This window comes from Dipodomys spectabilis, unplaced genomic scaffold, assembly GCF_019054845.1.
Source record: "Dipodomys spectabilis isolate Male_0828 unplaced genomic scaffold, ASM1905484v1 ptg000193l, whole genome shotgun sequence".
Classification (NCBI taxonomy): Eukaryota; Metazoa; Chordata; class Mammalia; order Rodentia; family Heteromyidae; genus Dipodomys; species Dipodomys spectabilis.
In genome coordinates, this window is record NW_024870870.1 from 499,071 (window position 1) to 515,801 (window position 16,731).

The 16,731-nt window shown below is 54.2% G+C and overlaps 1 protein-coding gene across 1 annotated transcript; it reads right to left on the minus strand.

Moving 5' to 3' along the window:
- Positions 1-2,761: 2,761 nt before the first annotated feature.
- On the minus strand, positions 2,762-12,575 carry LOC122121667 (glycoprotein Xg-like). Its single transcript, XM_042695854.1, has 6 exons — positions 12,548-12,575; positions 4,819-4,860; positions 4,601-4,628; positions 4,301-4,358; positions 3,859-3,971; positions 2,762-2,930 (listed from the first exon to the last, which is right to left on the minus strand). Exons 1-6 carry the CDS (start codon positions 12,573-12,575, stop codon positions 2,762-2,764), a joined length of 438 nt encoding a protein of 145 aa, XP_042551788.1.
- Positions 12,576-16,731: the final 4,156 nt, after the last annotated feature.

Consider the following 16,731-nt stretch of genomic DNA (forward strand, 5'->3'; position numbering starts at 1 on the left):
GGGGACTTTTGCATCCGGGGAATCTCATATCCAGAGACTCTCACATCCGGGGATTCCTACATACAGACTCTCACATCCAGAGATTCTCACATCTGGGGATTCTCACATCCAGAAATTCTCACATCCAGAGATTCCCACATCCGGGGATTCTCATATCCAGGGATTCCCACTTCCGGGGATTCTCAGACCAGGGAATTCCCACATCTGGGGAAATCTCACATCCAGAGACTCTCACATCTGGGGATTCCCACATCTGGGGATTCTCGCATCCAGGGATTCTCACATCTGGGGATTCCCACAGCCGGGGATTCTCACATCCGGGGATTCCCACATCTAGAGATTCCTACATCCAGGGATTGTCACATCCAGGGACTTTTACATCCAGAGACTCTCACATGCGGGGATTCTCACATCTTGGGAACTCTTACATCTGGGGATTTTCACATTCAGAGAGTCTCACATCTGGGGATTCTCAGACCCAGGGATTCCCACATCCGGGGACTCTCACATCCTGAGCCTCTCATCCTGGACCTCCACCTTGGGCCTCCCATCCGGGGCCTTTCCCCAGCCTCCCATCCGGGGCCCTCTCACATCCGGGCCTATGTCCTCTAACTTCTCACACAACAAAACCTCGTGAGCACCACACCGCACAGCAGGGTCAGGGGTCACCGGGGTCAGAAGCCGGGCACTGGTCCTGCCTTCCATTTCAGGTCATTTCCGGTTGATGCTAGGATACAGGGCTGGTCCCGCCTTCCATTTCAGGCCACTTCTGGTCGTTGCTAGGATACAGGGCTGGTCCCGCCTTCCATTTCAGGCCACTTCTGGTCATTGCTAGGGTATAGGACTAGTCCCACCTTCCATTTCAGGTAATTTCCGGTCATTGCTAAGGTATAGGACTAGTCCCACTTTCCATTTCAGGCCACTTCTGGTCATTGCTAGGGTATAGGACTGGTCCCGCCTTCCATTTCAGACCATTTCCGGTCATTGCTAGAATACAGGGCTGGTCCCACCTTCCATTTCAGGTCATTTCTGGTGGTTGCTAGGGTATTGGACTAGTCCCGCCTTACATTTCAGGCCATTTCCGGTGGTTGCTAGGGTATTGGACTATTCCCACCTTCCATTTCAGACCATTTCCGGTGGGTTGCTAGGATACAGGCTTGGTCTCGCCCTCCTCCAGGACATCCCATCACCTAGATTCACACCTGATTGGCCTATTCCATGAAAACCCTGCCCTCACTTTCCTAATTCACTTGTCATTGGTCCAGCTGTAAGACACGCCCTTTAGCCCCCCCACAAATCCAACTCGCTGCTGATTGGACCTCACACGACAGTCCTGCCCCTAACTACCTGAACTCGGATTCAGATTGACCCAGTGGGATTGGAGACGTGGGGTACCCGGATGTTGGACCACTCTAAGGGGGGGCAGTGGTTGGGTGGATGGATGGGTGGATGACCAGGTCTGCGACCTCTTCCCCTTCTGTGCCTGTCCCAGGGGACCCCAATGACCTCTCCAGGGATTGACCCAGATGGGCCTATAGCTCCTTATGGCGGTAGGATAAGTCGAGGTCAGAGGTCTGTGTCTCCCTAGGCCTAGGATGCATTGCACCTGCACGGCATCCAGGTCTTCTCTGGAGGGAGGGACCCATTGGCTTCCCCGGGGACTCCTCCAGGCACGTCCCCTGCTCTGATTGGCTGACACGCCTGTCTCTCCATCCTTTGGCCCCGCCCAGGGAAGCTGGGGGTCCAGTCCCGCCTCTTCCTTGGGTGATATTGAAAGGCAGGGCATGCTGTCCATCATCTCTTTGTCCCGCCCCCTGCCAAGCCAATAGCTGGAGAGTCGATATGTGTGAAGCCACGCCTCTTCGTGGCTAGCTCTATGAACGCTGTGGGTGCCCATCACCCAGAGGTCCCGCCCACTAGTGAATGTATGGGCTCAGGGGCTGTCCTTCACTTCCAGGTCCCGCCTCCTGGCTGTTGGAAGGCCATAGAGGCTCTTTGTCACCTCCAGGCCCCGCCCAATGGCTGTTGAAAGGCCACAGGGGCTGTCTGTCTCCTCCAGGTCCCGCCCCCTGGCTGTTGTGTGGACATTTGTCCTGTCTGTCACCTTCAGACCACGCGCCCTTGTTGTATAATCATGTGTCCTGTCTGTCACCTTCAGGCCACGCCCCCTTGTATTATCAAGTGTCCTGTCGACTTCAGGCCACGCCCCTTGCAATTAGATGGCCACACAGGGTGTCATTTACCTCCAGGCCCCTCCTCCTACTCCGTCTTAGGTCCTGTCAAGCCGAAGTCCCGCCCACAAGTGACTGACTGGACACTCTAGCTGTCCATTACCATCCTGTCCCACCCTGCGCCTGTCTCCACACTGAGTAGGCGCCAGAGGGGAAGGGAAACGCTGCCTGGGCGCACGCAACGCGCATTTGCGGGAAGTGGTTCCAAAGAGGCAGAGCCTGCGCATGCGCCATGGAAAGATGGGCGGGGCAGACAGGCCTGACAGTGCGCATGTGTTGATTTTATTCATCCCTCCCCCCCAGGCTCCTTCTTACGCTTCCGCTTCCGCTTGCTGCTGGAGGTCCCGGGTTCGAATCCAGCCTCACACCGGGGTGGGGCCTGGGGGCGAGGGGAGGCACAGGCTACAGCGCCCGCAGGGGATCATGGGAGGCTTTGCCCCGCGCCCCCCCTCATCCGGGCACCCTGGGAGGGGGCAGTTCCCACCTGCATCCTGGCCCGCAGCCCGGAAGCAGCGTCTGCAACCTCCAGATTAGAAGTAGGTGATGGCGGTGCCCACTAGGGCCACGACCACCACGGACACAGCAGGGGACACGAGGCGGGCCAGCGCGCTGCCTGGAGGGGGCGGAACCGGAAATGGGGGGGAGAACACACCCAGGAAGGGGTGGGGCGTCCCCCTGCAGCTTCTGGTCAGGAAGTGTCTGGAAACAGGAAGCGAGCCAAGGCGAAGGGGGCGGGACAAGGGTGCCTGACCAGAAGTGCTATCACAGCCATGACAGGAAGTGTCCATGAACAGGGACAGGAAGTGCCCCTAGTCAAGGCCGGAAGTTCTTGTGTACTAGGGACTGGAAGTCTCCATAGTCAAGACCAGAAGTTCTTGTATACTAGGGACCGGAAGTCCCCATAGTCAAGACCAGAAGTTGTTATATACTAGGGACTGGAGGTCTCCACAGTCAAGACCAGAAGTTCCTACACACTAGGGACCAGAAATGCCCTTCTAATCAGGACCAGAAGTGCCCTTCCCATCAGGACCGGAAGTTTCTATATACTAGGGACCGGAAGTCCCCAGTCAGGACCAGAAGTTCCTATATACTAGGGACCGGAAATCTCCACAGTCAAAACCGGAAGTCCCCATAGTCAATACCAGAAGTTCTTATACACTAGAAACGGGAAGTTCCTCTACACTAGGGACTGGAAGTGCCTTTCCAATCAGGATCGGAAGTTCCTATACACTAGGGACCGGAAGTGCCCTTCCAATCAGGACCAGAAGTTCCTGTACACTTGGACTGGAAGTCCCCATAGTCAAGACCAGAAGTTGTTATATACTAGGGACCGGAAGTCTCCACAGTGAAGACCGGAAGTTCTTACACACTAGGGACCGGAAGTCCCCATAGTCAGGACCGGAAGTTCATATACACTAGGGACCGGAAGTCCTCAGTCAGGACCGGAAGTTGTTATATACTAGGGACCGGAAGTTCCCAATCAGGACCGGAAGTTCCGAAACTCTGGACCAGAAGTTCACATACTGTCAGGAGCGGAAGTTCTCATGCAGACCGGAAGTCCCAATACACGCCTGGGCCCAGATCTGGAGGGGACCGGAAGTGGGGCGGCCGAGGGTGCGGGACTTACCCTGGAAGGTCTCCGTGGATCACGTGTTTGTCGCCAGCACCTGGGGTGGAGGAGGAGGAGAGACGCAGCCCTGGGAGCTCGGCCTCCACATCCGGGTCCTTACATCCGGGTCCCTACATCGGGGTACCCACATCCAGGTCCCTACATCCGTGATCCCATGTCTGGGTCTCCACATCCGGGTCTCTACATCCAGGAATCCACACTGGGGTCTCCACATCCGGGTCTCTACATCCAGGTCTCCACACTGGGGTCTCCACATCTGGGTCTCTACATCCAGGCTTCCACATCCGGGTCCCTACATCCAGATTCCCATGTCTGGGTCCCTACATCCGGGTCCGTAAATCCGGGCCTCCACACTGGGTTCCCTACATCCAGGCTTCTACATCCGGGCCTCTCCATCCCCAGCCTCCACATCCGGGCCTCCCCCCTTCCATGTCCTCACCTCCTGTGCCTGGCAGGGGTTGGGGCTGGGGTGGAGGCCGGCGTCGGGAGGTAGATGTCTGCGGGAAGAGAGAGAGCGAGGGAGGATGGAGGCCGGCCTCCCCCTTCCCCTTACCCCCCTCCTTCCCCTGACCCCTGACTCCCCCTGACCCTCCCTGACCCCGCTCACCTCCATCCCGACCCAGGGGTCACGGCCTGGGCGGGTCAGGCAGCTGTGGGTACAGCCCTGTGTGCCAGGAGTGGGCCGTGCCTCAGTTTCCCCACCCTGGGTGGGCCTGGTGTGTGTGTGGGAGGACCCCACTCATCCGAGATGGGCTTCGGGGTGGGATCTGCGGGTGAAGAGAGAGAGGGTGGTGACCCCTGACCTCCCCTGACCCCCCCAACCCCTGATCCCAAGGCCTCAGGGGGTGGCAAAGGGTCACATGGGATTCAGGCCCACAGCTGGATCAAGGCCCCACGTGAGGCCTAGCGGCCAGGGTGAAGCCATGGGGGGGGGAAAGGTGAGAGGTCAGGACTCACCAGGGTCATCCAGGGCGTCGGCGAGGTCAAAGTCGGCCTGGCCTGAGGGGGGAAGAGGACAGTTGTTGGGGACAGACGTATGGATGGGGAGACAGATAGACACAGAAATGAACAGACAGACCGAGAGGATGACACACGGACAGACAGACAGACAAGGGATGGACAGATGATCAAGACAGGACAGACAGATGGATAGACAGAAGAAGCAGATGGACAGCCAGGTGGACAGACAGACCAAGAGGCAGACAGACAGTGAGGAAGACAGATGGACAGAGAGGAGACAGACAGACAGACACAGGACAGACAGACCCAGACAGAGAGACTGAGAGGCAGACGGACAGACAGACAGACAGACCAAGAGGATGACACATGGAAAGATAGACAGACAGACAGAGCCAGAGACAGATGGACAGACAGACAGACAATGAGACAGACAGAGAGGAGATGGACAGACAGAAACATGGACACACACACACGGACAGACACACGGACAGGCAGGGGCCCAGACACAGACTGACCTGCAGACAGATAGAGACAGACAGATGTAGAGACTGAGGGACAGACAGACAGACAAGGGATCGACGGATGACCAAGACCGGATGGACAGACAGACAGGAGAAGCAGATGGACATCTAGGTGGACAGACAGACCAAGAAGAAGACAGACAGACTGCGAGGAGACAGACAGACACAGACAGACAGACAGACTGAGAGGAGATGGACAGACCGACAGAAGCAGATGGACAGAGACACAGACAGACAGACTGAGATGCAGACGGACAGACAGACAAAAAGGAAGACAGATGGACAGAGAGGAGACAGACAGACGGAGAGACAGGCAGACAGACATAGACAGACCAAGAGGAGATGGACAGACAGACAGACACAGAGAGAAACAGACTGACACAGACAGACTGACTGACGGACAGATGGACAGATGGACAGACAGACCCAGAGACAGACAGACAGACAGGGACACAGACAGACTGACAGATGGACAGACAGACAGACAGACAGACCGAGAGGAGACGGACAGACAGACAGACAGACAGACACAGAGACACACAGGCCAACAGGACAAGGCCCCGGCTTCCAACAACCTGGACCAGCCTGAAAATCCACCGCCACCTCCCCACCCCACAACCCCAGCCCAGCCCCGGGCCCTGATGGGGGGGGAACCCGAAACCACCAGGAGAGGAGAGGGGGACACTAGAAACCACCAAAGAGGGGAGAACTACAAACCACCAAACTGAGGAGAGAACTAGAAACCACCAAACAGGGGAGAACTAGAAACCACCAAAAAGGGGTGGAGAACTAGAAACCACCAAAGAGGGAGAACTAGAAACCACCAAACTGGGGGGGGAAGTAGAACCACCAAGGTGGGGGAACTAGAAACCACCAAGGGGGAGAGAAACCACCAAGGAGGGGGGAACTAGAAACCACCAAGGGGGGAGAACTAGAAACCACCGAGGAGGGGGAACTAGAAACCACCAACCAGGGGGAGAGAACTAGAAACCACCAAACGAGGGGAACTAGAAACCGCCAACCACGGGGAGAGAACTAGAAACCACTTAACTGGGGGAGAGAACTAGAAACCACCAACCAGAGGGAGAGAACTAGAAACCACCAAGGAGGGACAACTAGAAACCACCAAAGAGGGGGAACTAGAAACCACCAAACTGGGGGGAACTAGAAACCACCAAGGTGGGAGAACTAGAAGCCGCCAAAGAGGAGAGAACTAGAAACCACCAAGGGGAGAACTAGAAATCACCAAGGGGGGAGAACTACAAACCACCAAAGAGGGTTGGGGGACTAGAAACCACCAAGGCCTCACCTCAGCCTCCTGGGCCCAGGCCGCAGAGCAGGGCGGCCAGCAGCAGCAGCAGCAGCGCAGGTCCTCCTTGAAACCTACAAGGCTATGGTCAAAGTCACCCTAAGCAGGAAAGTCCTAGAAACCCCTGTCCAACTTCAGTGCCAACAAAGCCAGAAGTAGAGCCGTGTGGCTCCAGTGGTAGAGGGCTAGCCTTGAGCAAAAGCAGCTCATGGACTGTGCCCAGATCCTGAGTTCAAGGTCCGGGACTGGCAACAAACAGACATACACAACAATCTGTGCAGCCATCCAGCTAAAGCATGTCACCCTCTTGTCCCCAACTAAATTGGACAGAGTTCCCTGGGAAAGGGGCTGGGGGAGCCACTGTCATCTTGACTCTGCCCATTCTGCCTGCATCACAGGATTCTGGCCACACCATTAGTTCATGGTTCTTTCTGACCAAAGGGATACAAGAATGGTGGCCATGCCCACATTCCTGGTAGATGGACTAGGCTCTGTTAGAACACTCGGAGGCTGAGATCCACAGGGGAAAATCCTGCCACAGTAGTGTGTGCCAGCTACAGGTACCCCCTGGCCAACCCAGCATCTCAGTGCCAGACTGAGCTGGAGCCACAGGCCCTCTGCCCCATGAGCTGCCACCACAGCATGCGTGGGGATGGGAAGCAGGACACATGGGCATCTGAGAAGAAAATCTGCTTTGTCCATGACCTGCCTGATGAGGTAGACTTCCAGAGTCCAGCAGGTGAGCTCCCCCACTGATGCAGCCAGCTGTTGGCACACATCCAAATCATCAAGGAGTCCCTCATGGTGTGTAAAGAGCAGATGTTGGTCCTGAATGACCTGTGTTGGGAGAAAGCCCAGTGCATGCACTTGCTGTCCCAGGAGAAGATGGAGAGGAGGAGAGTGCTGCAGGAGCTGCTGTCACTCCTCGCAAGGGAAGGCACAGACAGCAGTCTCCAGATGCCAGCACAGGCTGAACTCCCCACCACCAGCACTGCTTCAGACGCCTCAGGGCCTGTGGTGGGTGAAATGAGGGAGGAGCAGAAAGGTTTTGAAGAATTGCAACTTGAAGACAGCATGGAAACTGCCAGAGGAGAGGTCAGCTTCCTGACCCCATAGTGGACTCCCTCAAGGAGCACGTCCTGCGCCAGATGCCGCACATCCAGATCTGCCCACAGCTCCCAGGCTCAGGGGAGGCGTGTTCCCGCACTTTCTCTTGTAGACTGATGCGGATGATGACTCTCTATGTGACATACTGACTCTCAAAAGCCTTGGCAGCCACCAGAAGTAGGTGGCAAGGTGGGTTTCTCTCAGGCCTCCATCAGCCGGGTGATGGGAAGGTTAAACTGGGGGTCGGGTAAGGCAGAGGCTGCCGGGAGGTGAGCCAAACTCAAGAGATATCTAATGGCCCATTGGTGGCCAGGAAAGAGGCCCATGTTATGCTTATCACAAAGAATAAATTGTTTTCAAAACAAAATAAAAAGCCTTCAACAAAGATTTGTTCTTCCAGCCCTGGGGCTTGAACTCAGAGCCTGGCCATTGTCCTGAGCTCTTTTTGATCAAGACTGGCACTCTACCAGTTGAGCCCCACCTCCCTTTCCAGCTTTTTCTGTGTGGAATAGACCCCAGGGCTTCAGGCATGCTAGGTGACCACTCTACCACTGAGCCACATTCTCAGCTAGGATGATTCTCCCCCCTCCCAAACCCATATGACCATTCCTCAGATAAATAGGAAGTAGGTGGTGGTGTATGCATCAAACACCTAGGCCAGCAGCCACCAGGCTTAGTGGGGAAAAGATTGTAGTGTAGAAATCTCTGATTTTGCATGCACGTGGTGTGTGTGTGTGTGTGTGTGTGTGTGTGTGTGTGTCTGTGTGTGTGTGTGTGTGTGAACTCAGGGCCTAGGCTCTATCCCTGAGTTTTCTTGCTCAAGGCTAGTGCTCTGCCACTTGAGCCACAGCCTCACTTGCTTTTCGATGGTTAATTGTAGGTAAGAGCCTCAAGGACTTTCCTTTCCAGGGTGGCTTTGAATCATGATGGGGGCCCCCAAGGAAGCAAGAGTAAACACAACTCTCAAATACTATCCCTATGGTGGGCTACTCCTGCACCCTGGGGGCCAGATGTGAGACATGTGGCCCCGTGCCATCATTCTCTAGAGTTCACTTTGAGGAAGTGACCAGGGCCAAGCTGACTTTTGCTCACCCTGATTGCTCATGCCAGAGCAGGTCTGTTCCACCCTAGGCCAAGAGAGCTCCAGGAGGCCCGGCTTACCAGGGACACAAAAAGGGAGAGGTCAGCTCCAGGCTGAGCTAAGAGCCTTTGCCTACAGATACCCCAACTTGGCCTTACTTATCACTATAAGACCTGTCAAAGAACAACCCCCCAAAACAAAATTGGAGCTGTGCCTCCAAGTGGTAGAGCTCTAGCATTGAACCAAAGAGCTCAGGGACAGGACCCCCAAGCTTTGAGTTCAAGACCCCCAGCTGACCTTCCCCCATAAAACACAGGTTGTCTAACTGTGAACTAGTAGGATTTGTGAAGTGTTTCTGAAGAATGGTGATACTGAAGAAAGCACCCTAATTCTAATGACAGCTGAACTTTTGACATACAGCTATGTGCTGAATCCTTCACAGGGCGCTATTTGCTGGGTCCTTCCCACATGGGGGTTTTGAGCTGAGTTCTCAAAAAGATTTGGTGAGTCATCCCAAAGGGTTCTATATGCTGAGTCCCTGAGAAGAGTGGGCTGTCCTGGGTTTTTCAAAGGGTGCTGTGTGCTGAGTCCATTACACTACGTACTGTATGCTGAGTCCTTCAAAAAGTGTGTTGAGCTACTGCATCCCAAAGGGTCCTGCTATGTGCTGAGCCCTTGCGAAGAGAGGGATGAGGTGAGTTTTTTGAATGCTGTGTGCCGAGTCCTTTACACAGGGTGCTCTGTACTTTCCTTCAAATGGTGCTGTGAGCTGAGTGCTTCCACAGTGTGGTATGTGCTGAGTCCTTCAAAATTGTTCTATGTGCTGAGTTTTTCGAAGGTTGCTGTGCACTAGATGTTTTACACAGGGTGCTTTATACTCAGCCCTTCAAAGGGTGCTGTGTGCTGAGTACTCTACCCAGCATACTACATGCTGAGTCCTCAAAGGGAGCTGTGTGCTGAGTCCTTTACACAGGGTGCTTTGTGCTGTTTTTGGAAGTGTGCTGTGTGCTGAGTCACCCCAAAGGGTGCTACGTTCTGAGTCCTTGAGAGATAGTTATCCCCAACACTCACACACACACAAGCACAAACACACATACACACACAAATTTCACCATGCACCTGCTTGGTGTGTGGAGTGGAGGGGGATGGAGGAGAGTCTCCTCCAGCGGTGGGGCTGAGGGGAGATTCGATCCCCCGGGCAAGTACTGGGGGTGCGGGGTAGTGCTGAGCTGAGGTAAGGCTGCAATTCCCATGGTCTAGAAACCTCAGGGCCCAGTCAGGGCTGCAATTGTGGCCAGGGCTGGGGGGCGGGGCCCAGGGGAGGAGTGGGCGGGGCCCAGGAGCGCACTTTGGTGGCAGCAATGGCCAGGGGCCCAAGGGGGCTGGGGCATGTGCACAGCAGGGGCGGGGTGGCCCAGGAGAGGAGTATGGGGCAGAAAGAGAGCTGGGAGAAGAGTGAGCATGAGCACAAGCCCCAGTGGAGATGGCTTCAGTGGCTGGCGGCTGCTCAGATCATAGCGTGGGTCCTGGCTGGTTGCATAGAGCATGTGGAGCCTGCATAGCAGGCCATGGCCGCACGTAACCCCTGCAGCAGCCATGGCGCCCCTGAGTCTGAGGTCCCAGTTAGGGGAGCAAGGCAGAGTCAGCAGCTGCTGAGGCAGAGGCAGTAGCCACAGGGGACAAGGCCACTGAGGGGGCTGCAGCCGCTGAGGAGAAGGAGCAGAGGCTGAGAGCTGCCCCACCACGCGCCAGCAGACGCCCCCGCCCCTTCCAAGCAGTGCTGCATTTCAAACGTGCTGCAAGCTCAGACTGTTGGAGCCTCTTGCAGTCACCTGGTGGAGATGGCGCACCCCTGTCTGGCTCGTGGCCCTGACTTGGTCCCGGCCCCAGGCCCTCAGACTCAGGGTGCACACCCAGAGTCGCAGCCTACAGCTTCTTCCAGCAGCACACTTGAGTGGCCGCCCTGCGGGCCAGCACCTCACGTGACTCCTGCACCCTGTGACTCCACCACTCTACCCCTTCCCCCACAACCCCCGCAGACCCGGAACTCAGCCTCTCGCCTCCCCTCTCCTGTCCTGCCTGCACCTCCCCAGCACCCCACAATCTGCCCTGGCTCTGCCACATATGCACCCCAGGGGTGGAAGTTGGAGCTGGGTGTCGACCTGAGGATCCCACCCCCATCCCTAGCGTCCAGTGTCCCATGAAAATGGGAGCTGCAAGGATGGGTGAGGAGCACCCATCCAGGGACACCACAGAGCCCCTGGCTGGAGCAGTGGGAGCCAAACAGCCTTGCATCTGCATCCTTCCTCTCCCTGGTGGGAACCTGGTGGCTTTCGTCAGAGATGGGGAGCAGCACCCAACACCTGCCTTCTTAGGTCTTTTCCTTTTTGCTGGGGAGGGAGGTGTTGGATACAGAAGATAGGCCCCCCTTGCTGTGTGAGCCCTTGTCTTCTGTGCTCAGTCACCCTTTCACCTGAGGACATTCCCAGAAGAGCCCACTAGAGAGGTGAGGGCACTGGGGTCAGATAGAAGGTGGATATTTGGGAGAAATACACACCCCTTCTGACAGACATACACCCAGCCTGTACCCCCAACCCCAGCTGTCAACAGTTCTGACTGGGTGATCACATTTCCCAGCTCTGCCAGCTTCTGCTAGTGCTCCCAGTCCATCTGGTCTTCTTGTCCTCCCCAAGATCTGCCAAGTCGCCCCGAAGTATATAGGCTTAAAGTAGGGAGTCTATCCATGTATATAGCCTTTAGAACCCCATCAAAGTCCCCAACAACGCCCCCACCCCAGGTCAGACACCTCTCTGGAGGCACCATGACCCCCTGCTTTGTTTTCTGTCCAGGCTCTGAGGAGCCACATGTCTCAGGACTCCTTCACCCAGCGTCCTGGCCTAGGGTTTTTGGTGAATGGGGAGTCAAGGCTGGTTGTTCCCAAGGGGAAGAGTCTGGCCCTGGAGAAACGGGGAGGCAGGGTGGTTCTACATTATTAGAGCATTTTCCCCTTGGGTGGTTGCCCCTGGTTCTGACAAGGGAACCCCTGTACTCAAGCTGGTACATTGCCCAGATGAGAAACAAACTCCGGAGAGGCACTGCTCTGAGTCTGTCTTTGCTTGTGTGTGTGTGTGTGTGTGTGTGTGTGTGTGTGTGTGTGTGTGTGTGTGTTTGTTGGGAGAGCAAGGAGGATGAGAACAATGAAAATATATTTAAGTCACCATGTCTAAAAAGAGCAAAAGCATTTTATTTGTTGTTCTTTTTTCATTAATGCCCACTAGGAGACCAGCCACAATTTTTGTTTTCTCTTTCACCGTTTCATGGCTCCTTTAGGGAAGATTTCAGTAGATGTTCCTTTCCACCTCTTTCTTCCCCTTTCCTGCAGCCCACAGTAACTGCTGGGCCTGCGTGGGTCTCCCCTAGGAGGCTTGTGTGAACCACAGACCAGTGTGGACACCTGCTCTTCTGTCTTCAGCCAGAAGGCTCATGAGGCTACTGTGACCACAGCCGCACTCTTCCAGCCAGACAGTCTGCTCTGGTGTGTATAGTTGGAGCTAATTCAAGGTTGGGAAGGAGTCTGCCAAACATAAATAGGGAACGAGATGAGAGGTAGTAGGGCAGGGGCTGTGAAGCTAAGAGGGTCTGGGAAGTTATGATCAGTGTGACATGGCAGATGGTTCACCACGACCGAGGATGAGAGGGGAATCTTACCCAGGGTATTGATGGTGTACGTGGGCATCTTGGCATGGGGCTCCAGGCCTCCAATGGTGGCATGGATTCCCTCCAGGGGCAGTGCACTGGTGGGCAGTCCTCCCTGGAGTCCTGCAGACTCCAAGCTGTGTCCCTCTTGGGCTGTTTCCAGCTGCACAATGGTAGGCAAGTATGTTCCCTCTGCTGGAGACTACTTGGGATCAGGACATGACAGTTAGCTAGGGCTCTCTGAATGCCATTTTCTATAACCTGCTGTAGGCTGTCTGGAAGGAAAAGGGGACCACTAACTATGGAACCCTTTAAGTTCGATTGGGACATGTGAAATGCCAGCTTTTCCAGGGTTTTTTCTTGAAACTGGCAATTTCTAACTAATGCTTGGGATTCTGGGTCAAATTAGATAGACCATTTCAGCTACCAAATAATGACGTTCAAAGCAGCACAAGCAGAGTTCCCTAGCCAGATGATCTCCTGCTATGAACGTCGTGCCTTGACTGCCTTTCTCCGGCAGCTGCCGATTCTTCTCCAGCTCTCTCTAGGGTGACCACCACAGTTGAGCATGTTGTGGGGAGCAGAGATTCTGACTTCGCCATCTGCAGCCTACTAGCTGTGTGTAGAGACAATTCCCAGGACCTGTCCTGGACTCTGGGAAATTCAGAGACCTGGGATGCCTCAGGGATCCTATCTCTGGAACATGAAACTTGGGGGCCGGATATGGTGGACCATCCTGTCTGGCCCCAGGGAGTGGAGAGGAGGCCTCTTGAGCCAGGCTTTCACCTCAGGGCAACCTTGTTCACCGCTGAGTGGGGAATTGAGTGCCACAGAGCTGGTCAGCCGCTGGACAGAGATCCTTGAGAAGATAGGCATCCCAGAGGCCCTGGAATCCAGTGAGTACATCATGGCTCATGTCCTTAGAACCAAAACAGTTAAGTGCGGTGGCACCAAGAGGGTGGGAAGAGGGAGGAGGGAGAACTGTTGGAGAGCTACATCAGGCTTTACCCCCACCCAGGATGCTTACCTGAATTGGATGGGACTTTTCTGTAGTATTGTCATAGACAGATTCACCAACAAACCGTTACAGTGTTTGCCAGGTCCTGGGGGGGGAGGGAGAGGTGGGGGTCATACACGATGAAAGATTCCAGTTCTGGTCTCACAGCACATGAAGAAATCTTGGTTTGAGCTGGATGCTGGTGCCTCACACCTGTCATCCTAGCTACTTAGGAGGCTGAAATAGTAGGATTGAAGCTTAAGGCCCAGGCAGAAAAGCCTGTAAGACTCTTATCTCCAACTAACTACCAAAAAGAAAATGCCAGAAGTAGGCTCAAGCTGTAGACTGTTGGCCTTGAATACAAAGGCTCAGGGACAGCACCAAGGCTCTGAGTTCAAGCCCAGGAGTGACACAAAGAAAGGAAAAAGAAAGAGCGGAGAAAAGGATGGAGGGAGAAAAGGAGGAAAGGAAGGATGAAGGGAGCATGCAAGCCTTGGTTTGGAGTCCCTGGATCAAGGGAGCCAACCATTCACAATATCTGTGGGGACAGTTTCTGAGCCTAAAGCTAGTATGTAGGACCAAGCTACTGACCCGTTCATGACATCAGCAACTTCATGACATCCAAGATCTGAGTGGTCGCTGACTGCAGAGGGAAACAGCCTCGGGTAGACCCTAGGGCTCAGGGTGGGTCACAGAGTTTCAATCTCCCCTGGCTCACCAAGTTTATTTTCTGGTCAGATAAGAAGAAACTGTCCAAGGGCTAGGGAGGTATAGGGTGAGGGAGTGTCAAGAGGGGGGTGGCAAGGGATTAGCAGGAAGATGAAGAGGGAGGACAATCCCAGATCAAGTGTGTCAGGCCATTGAAGCCATGACCTCACCTGACAACCTAGACCATCAGTGATAGAGCCTTCGACCCAGCCACATGCCTATGAAAAGTCCTGGCACTCTGGGTTCACCGTTGACGATTTGGCTGTCATCCGCTGCAGGATGCCTATGCAGTACATCCTTGGGCACTGGGACTTTTGCTGACTAAATCTGAAGATGACACCCCCAGTGTTCATTCCTCGACCAGAGACAGAGGTAAGCGGGCCACTGGAACAGGACACCCAGGGAATGAGGGCGAGAGTCAGACCCGTGTTGCCCTCAGACTTCCTTTAGGGGACTCTAGGTCCCCGTGACTGCCATCCTCAGAGGTAGAGGTGGGTCTCTTTGCTTGCTCAGCCATTAATCTAGATGGCAGATTGTGATTCAGAGAGGGCCGACTGAAAGTCGAATCTAGTGGGAAAACCAGAGGCAGTGGGCTCGGAGCAGGGTTGTTTCTTTGAGAATACTCACAACCCAGGAACATTCCTGGGATGGATGGGCCCTTTTCTCCTCCCTGAGAGAGAGGGACCTAGAGCCCTCCAGTCTGCATCCCTTGGCTGAGAAATCCTTTCATTCCCATATCCTGTAGTTGTATAACTAGATCTCACCTGACTGCCCAGTGTCAAGGCAGGACAGTGAGAGATCTTGAGTCCTTGATGAGGTCATAAGATCCTCAGTATGAGATTGTACTTGAATGTCCTGACTTGGTGCATGGTCAGTCTCATCTAAGACTGCCATGATCTAGGACATAGAATCTAGAGAATCAGAGCAGGATGGGGTCTATTCTGTGAGTCTTGAGTATTATGTGTGAGCTTTGAGCTCCCATGTGCTCACCCGCTTCCTTTTCTTAGGTGCATCTATGCTAGAAAAAGCTTAAAACTAGGGCCTGTATCCCATCCCTTTTTTTATGCTCAAAGCTAGCACTCTACCATTTGAGCCACAGCTCCACTTGCAACGTTTTTTGGTGTTTAATTGGAGGTAAGAATTCTCAATGACTTTGCTGCCAAGGGTGCATCCAACTGCAGTCCTCAGATCTCAGTCTCCTGAGGGGATAGGATGACAGGCATGGAAAAGCATCTTTGGCTGGGTGCCAATGGCTCATGGCTCTCATCCTAAGCACTCAGGAGCTGAATCTTAGGATCACGGTTCAAAGCCAGCATGGGCAGGAAAGACCCTCAGACTCTTCTCTCCAATAAAGCACCAGAAAACTGGAAGTGGTGCTGTGGCACAAGTAGTAGAGTGCTGGACTTGAGCTGAAGAGCTCAGGGATAGCACCCAGGCCCAGAGTTCAAGCCCCACAACCAACGAAAAGAAAGAAAGTAAAATATATTTGCCTGCAAAGGACGGTGGAGGTGTGTTTGTGTGTGTGTGGGGTGGGGGTGGTAGACATTTAGCGCCCCACTCAGTTATCATTTCAGATGGATTGTCCAAATCTCTTAGTCCATGGCAGCCGATTCTTGACCACAGGTGAAGCTCTGGGTTGGATGTCGACCATCGGACCTCAGTCTCCTCACGGGGCAGTTGTGAGGAAACAAGGGACTAATACAGAGGGCTCTCTAGAGCTGGGCCAGGCACAGAGGGAGCAGGTGTCAGATATGGTTCTCAACAATTCTGTGAGCATATGACAGGAAGATGCCGGAAAAGGGCTCAGATGGGGTCTGTTATTAATCCTGCAACAGTTATAGTATTATGAAACAATACATGGCTGTCTTTCATCATTAACCTATCCCCATGAGGAAGGGGATCCTTCACTGTATTCAGTCTTGCAGCTGGGGAAAATAAGGCATTGAGAAGCCAGGTGATCTACTCATGACCTCCAGCTGACAGGAAGCTCGGCCTGACTTCTCTGCCATACTTCCTAGGACAGTGAGTGTTATTCAGCCCACTTCTTGTGGTGGGAGGTCCACTTTTGTTATGTGTGAGGCTTGAATTTGAGGCCTGGATTCTGTGCCTGAGCTCCTTAGATCAAGGCTAGCGATCTACCACATGAGCCACAGCATCACTTCCGGTTTTCTGTTGGTTCTTTGAGTATAAGAGTTTCACAGACATTCCTGCCTGGGCTAGCTGTGAATCATGATCTTCACATCTCAGCCTCTTGTGTAGTTAGGATTATAGGCCTGAGCCACGAGCACCTGGCTTAAGTGTAATTCTGGCCCTCTCTTCCTCTTTCTCTCTCTCTCTCTCACCCCCCCTCTCCCTCTCCTCTCTCCCTCTCTTTCTCTCTCCCCCCTCTTTCCCTCTCTCTCTATCTCTCTCTCTTTCTCTCTCAGGAACTGGTTGAATACGTGCTGGAGGAGGTGGCCCAGCATCCCCATGTGGCTGGAACCAAAGGTGT

Excerpts from the sequence above, each read along its gene's own strand:
- LOC122121667 (XM_042695854.1), bottom strand. The coding sequence starts at position 12,575 with ATGCCCACGTACACCATCAATACCCTGG. Across the intron at positions 4,629-4,818 it reads CGACGCCCTGGATGACCCTG|ATCCCACCCCGAAGCCCATC; the intron begins GTGAGTCCTGAC and ends CTTCACCCGCAG. Across the intron at positions 4,359-4,600 it reads CCGAAGCCCATCTCGGATGA|ACATCTACCTCCCGACGCCG; the intron begins GTGGGGTCCTCC and ends CTCTTCCCGCAG.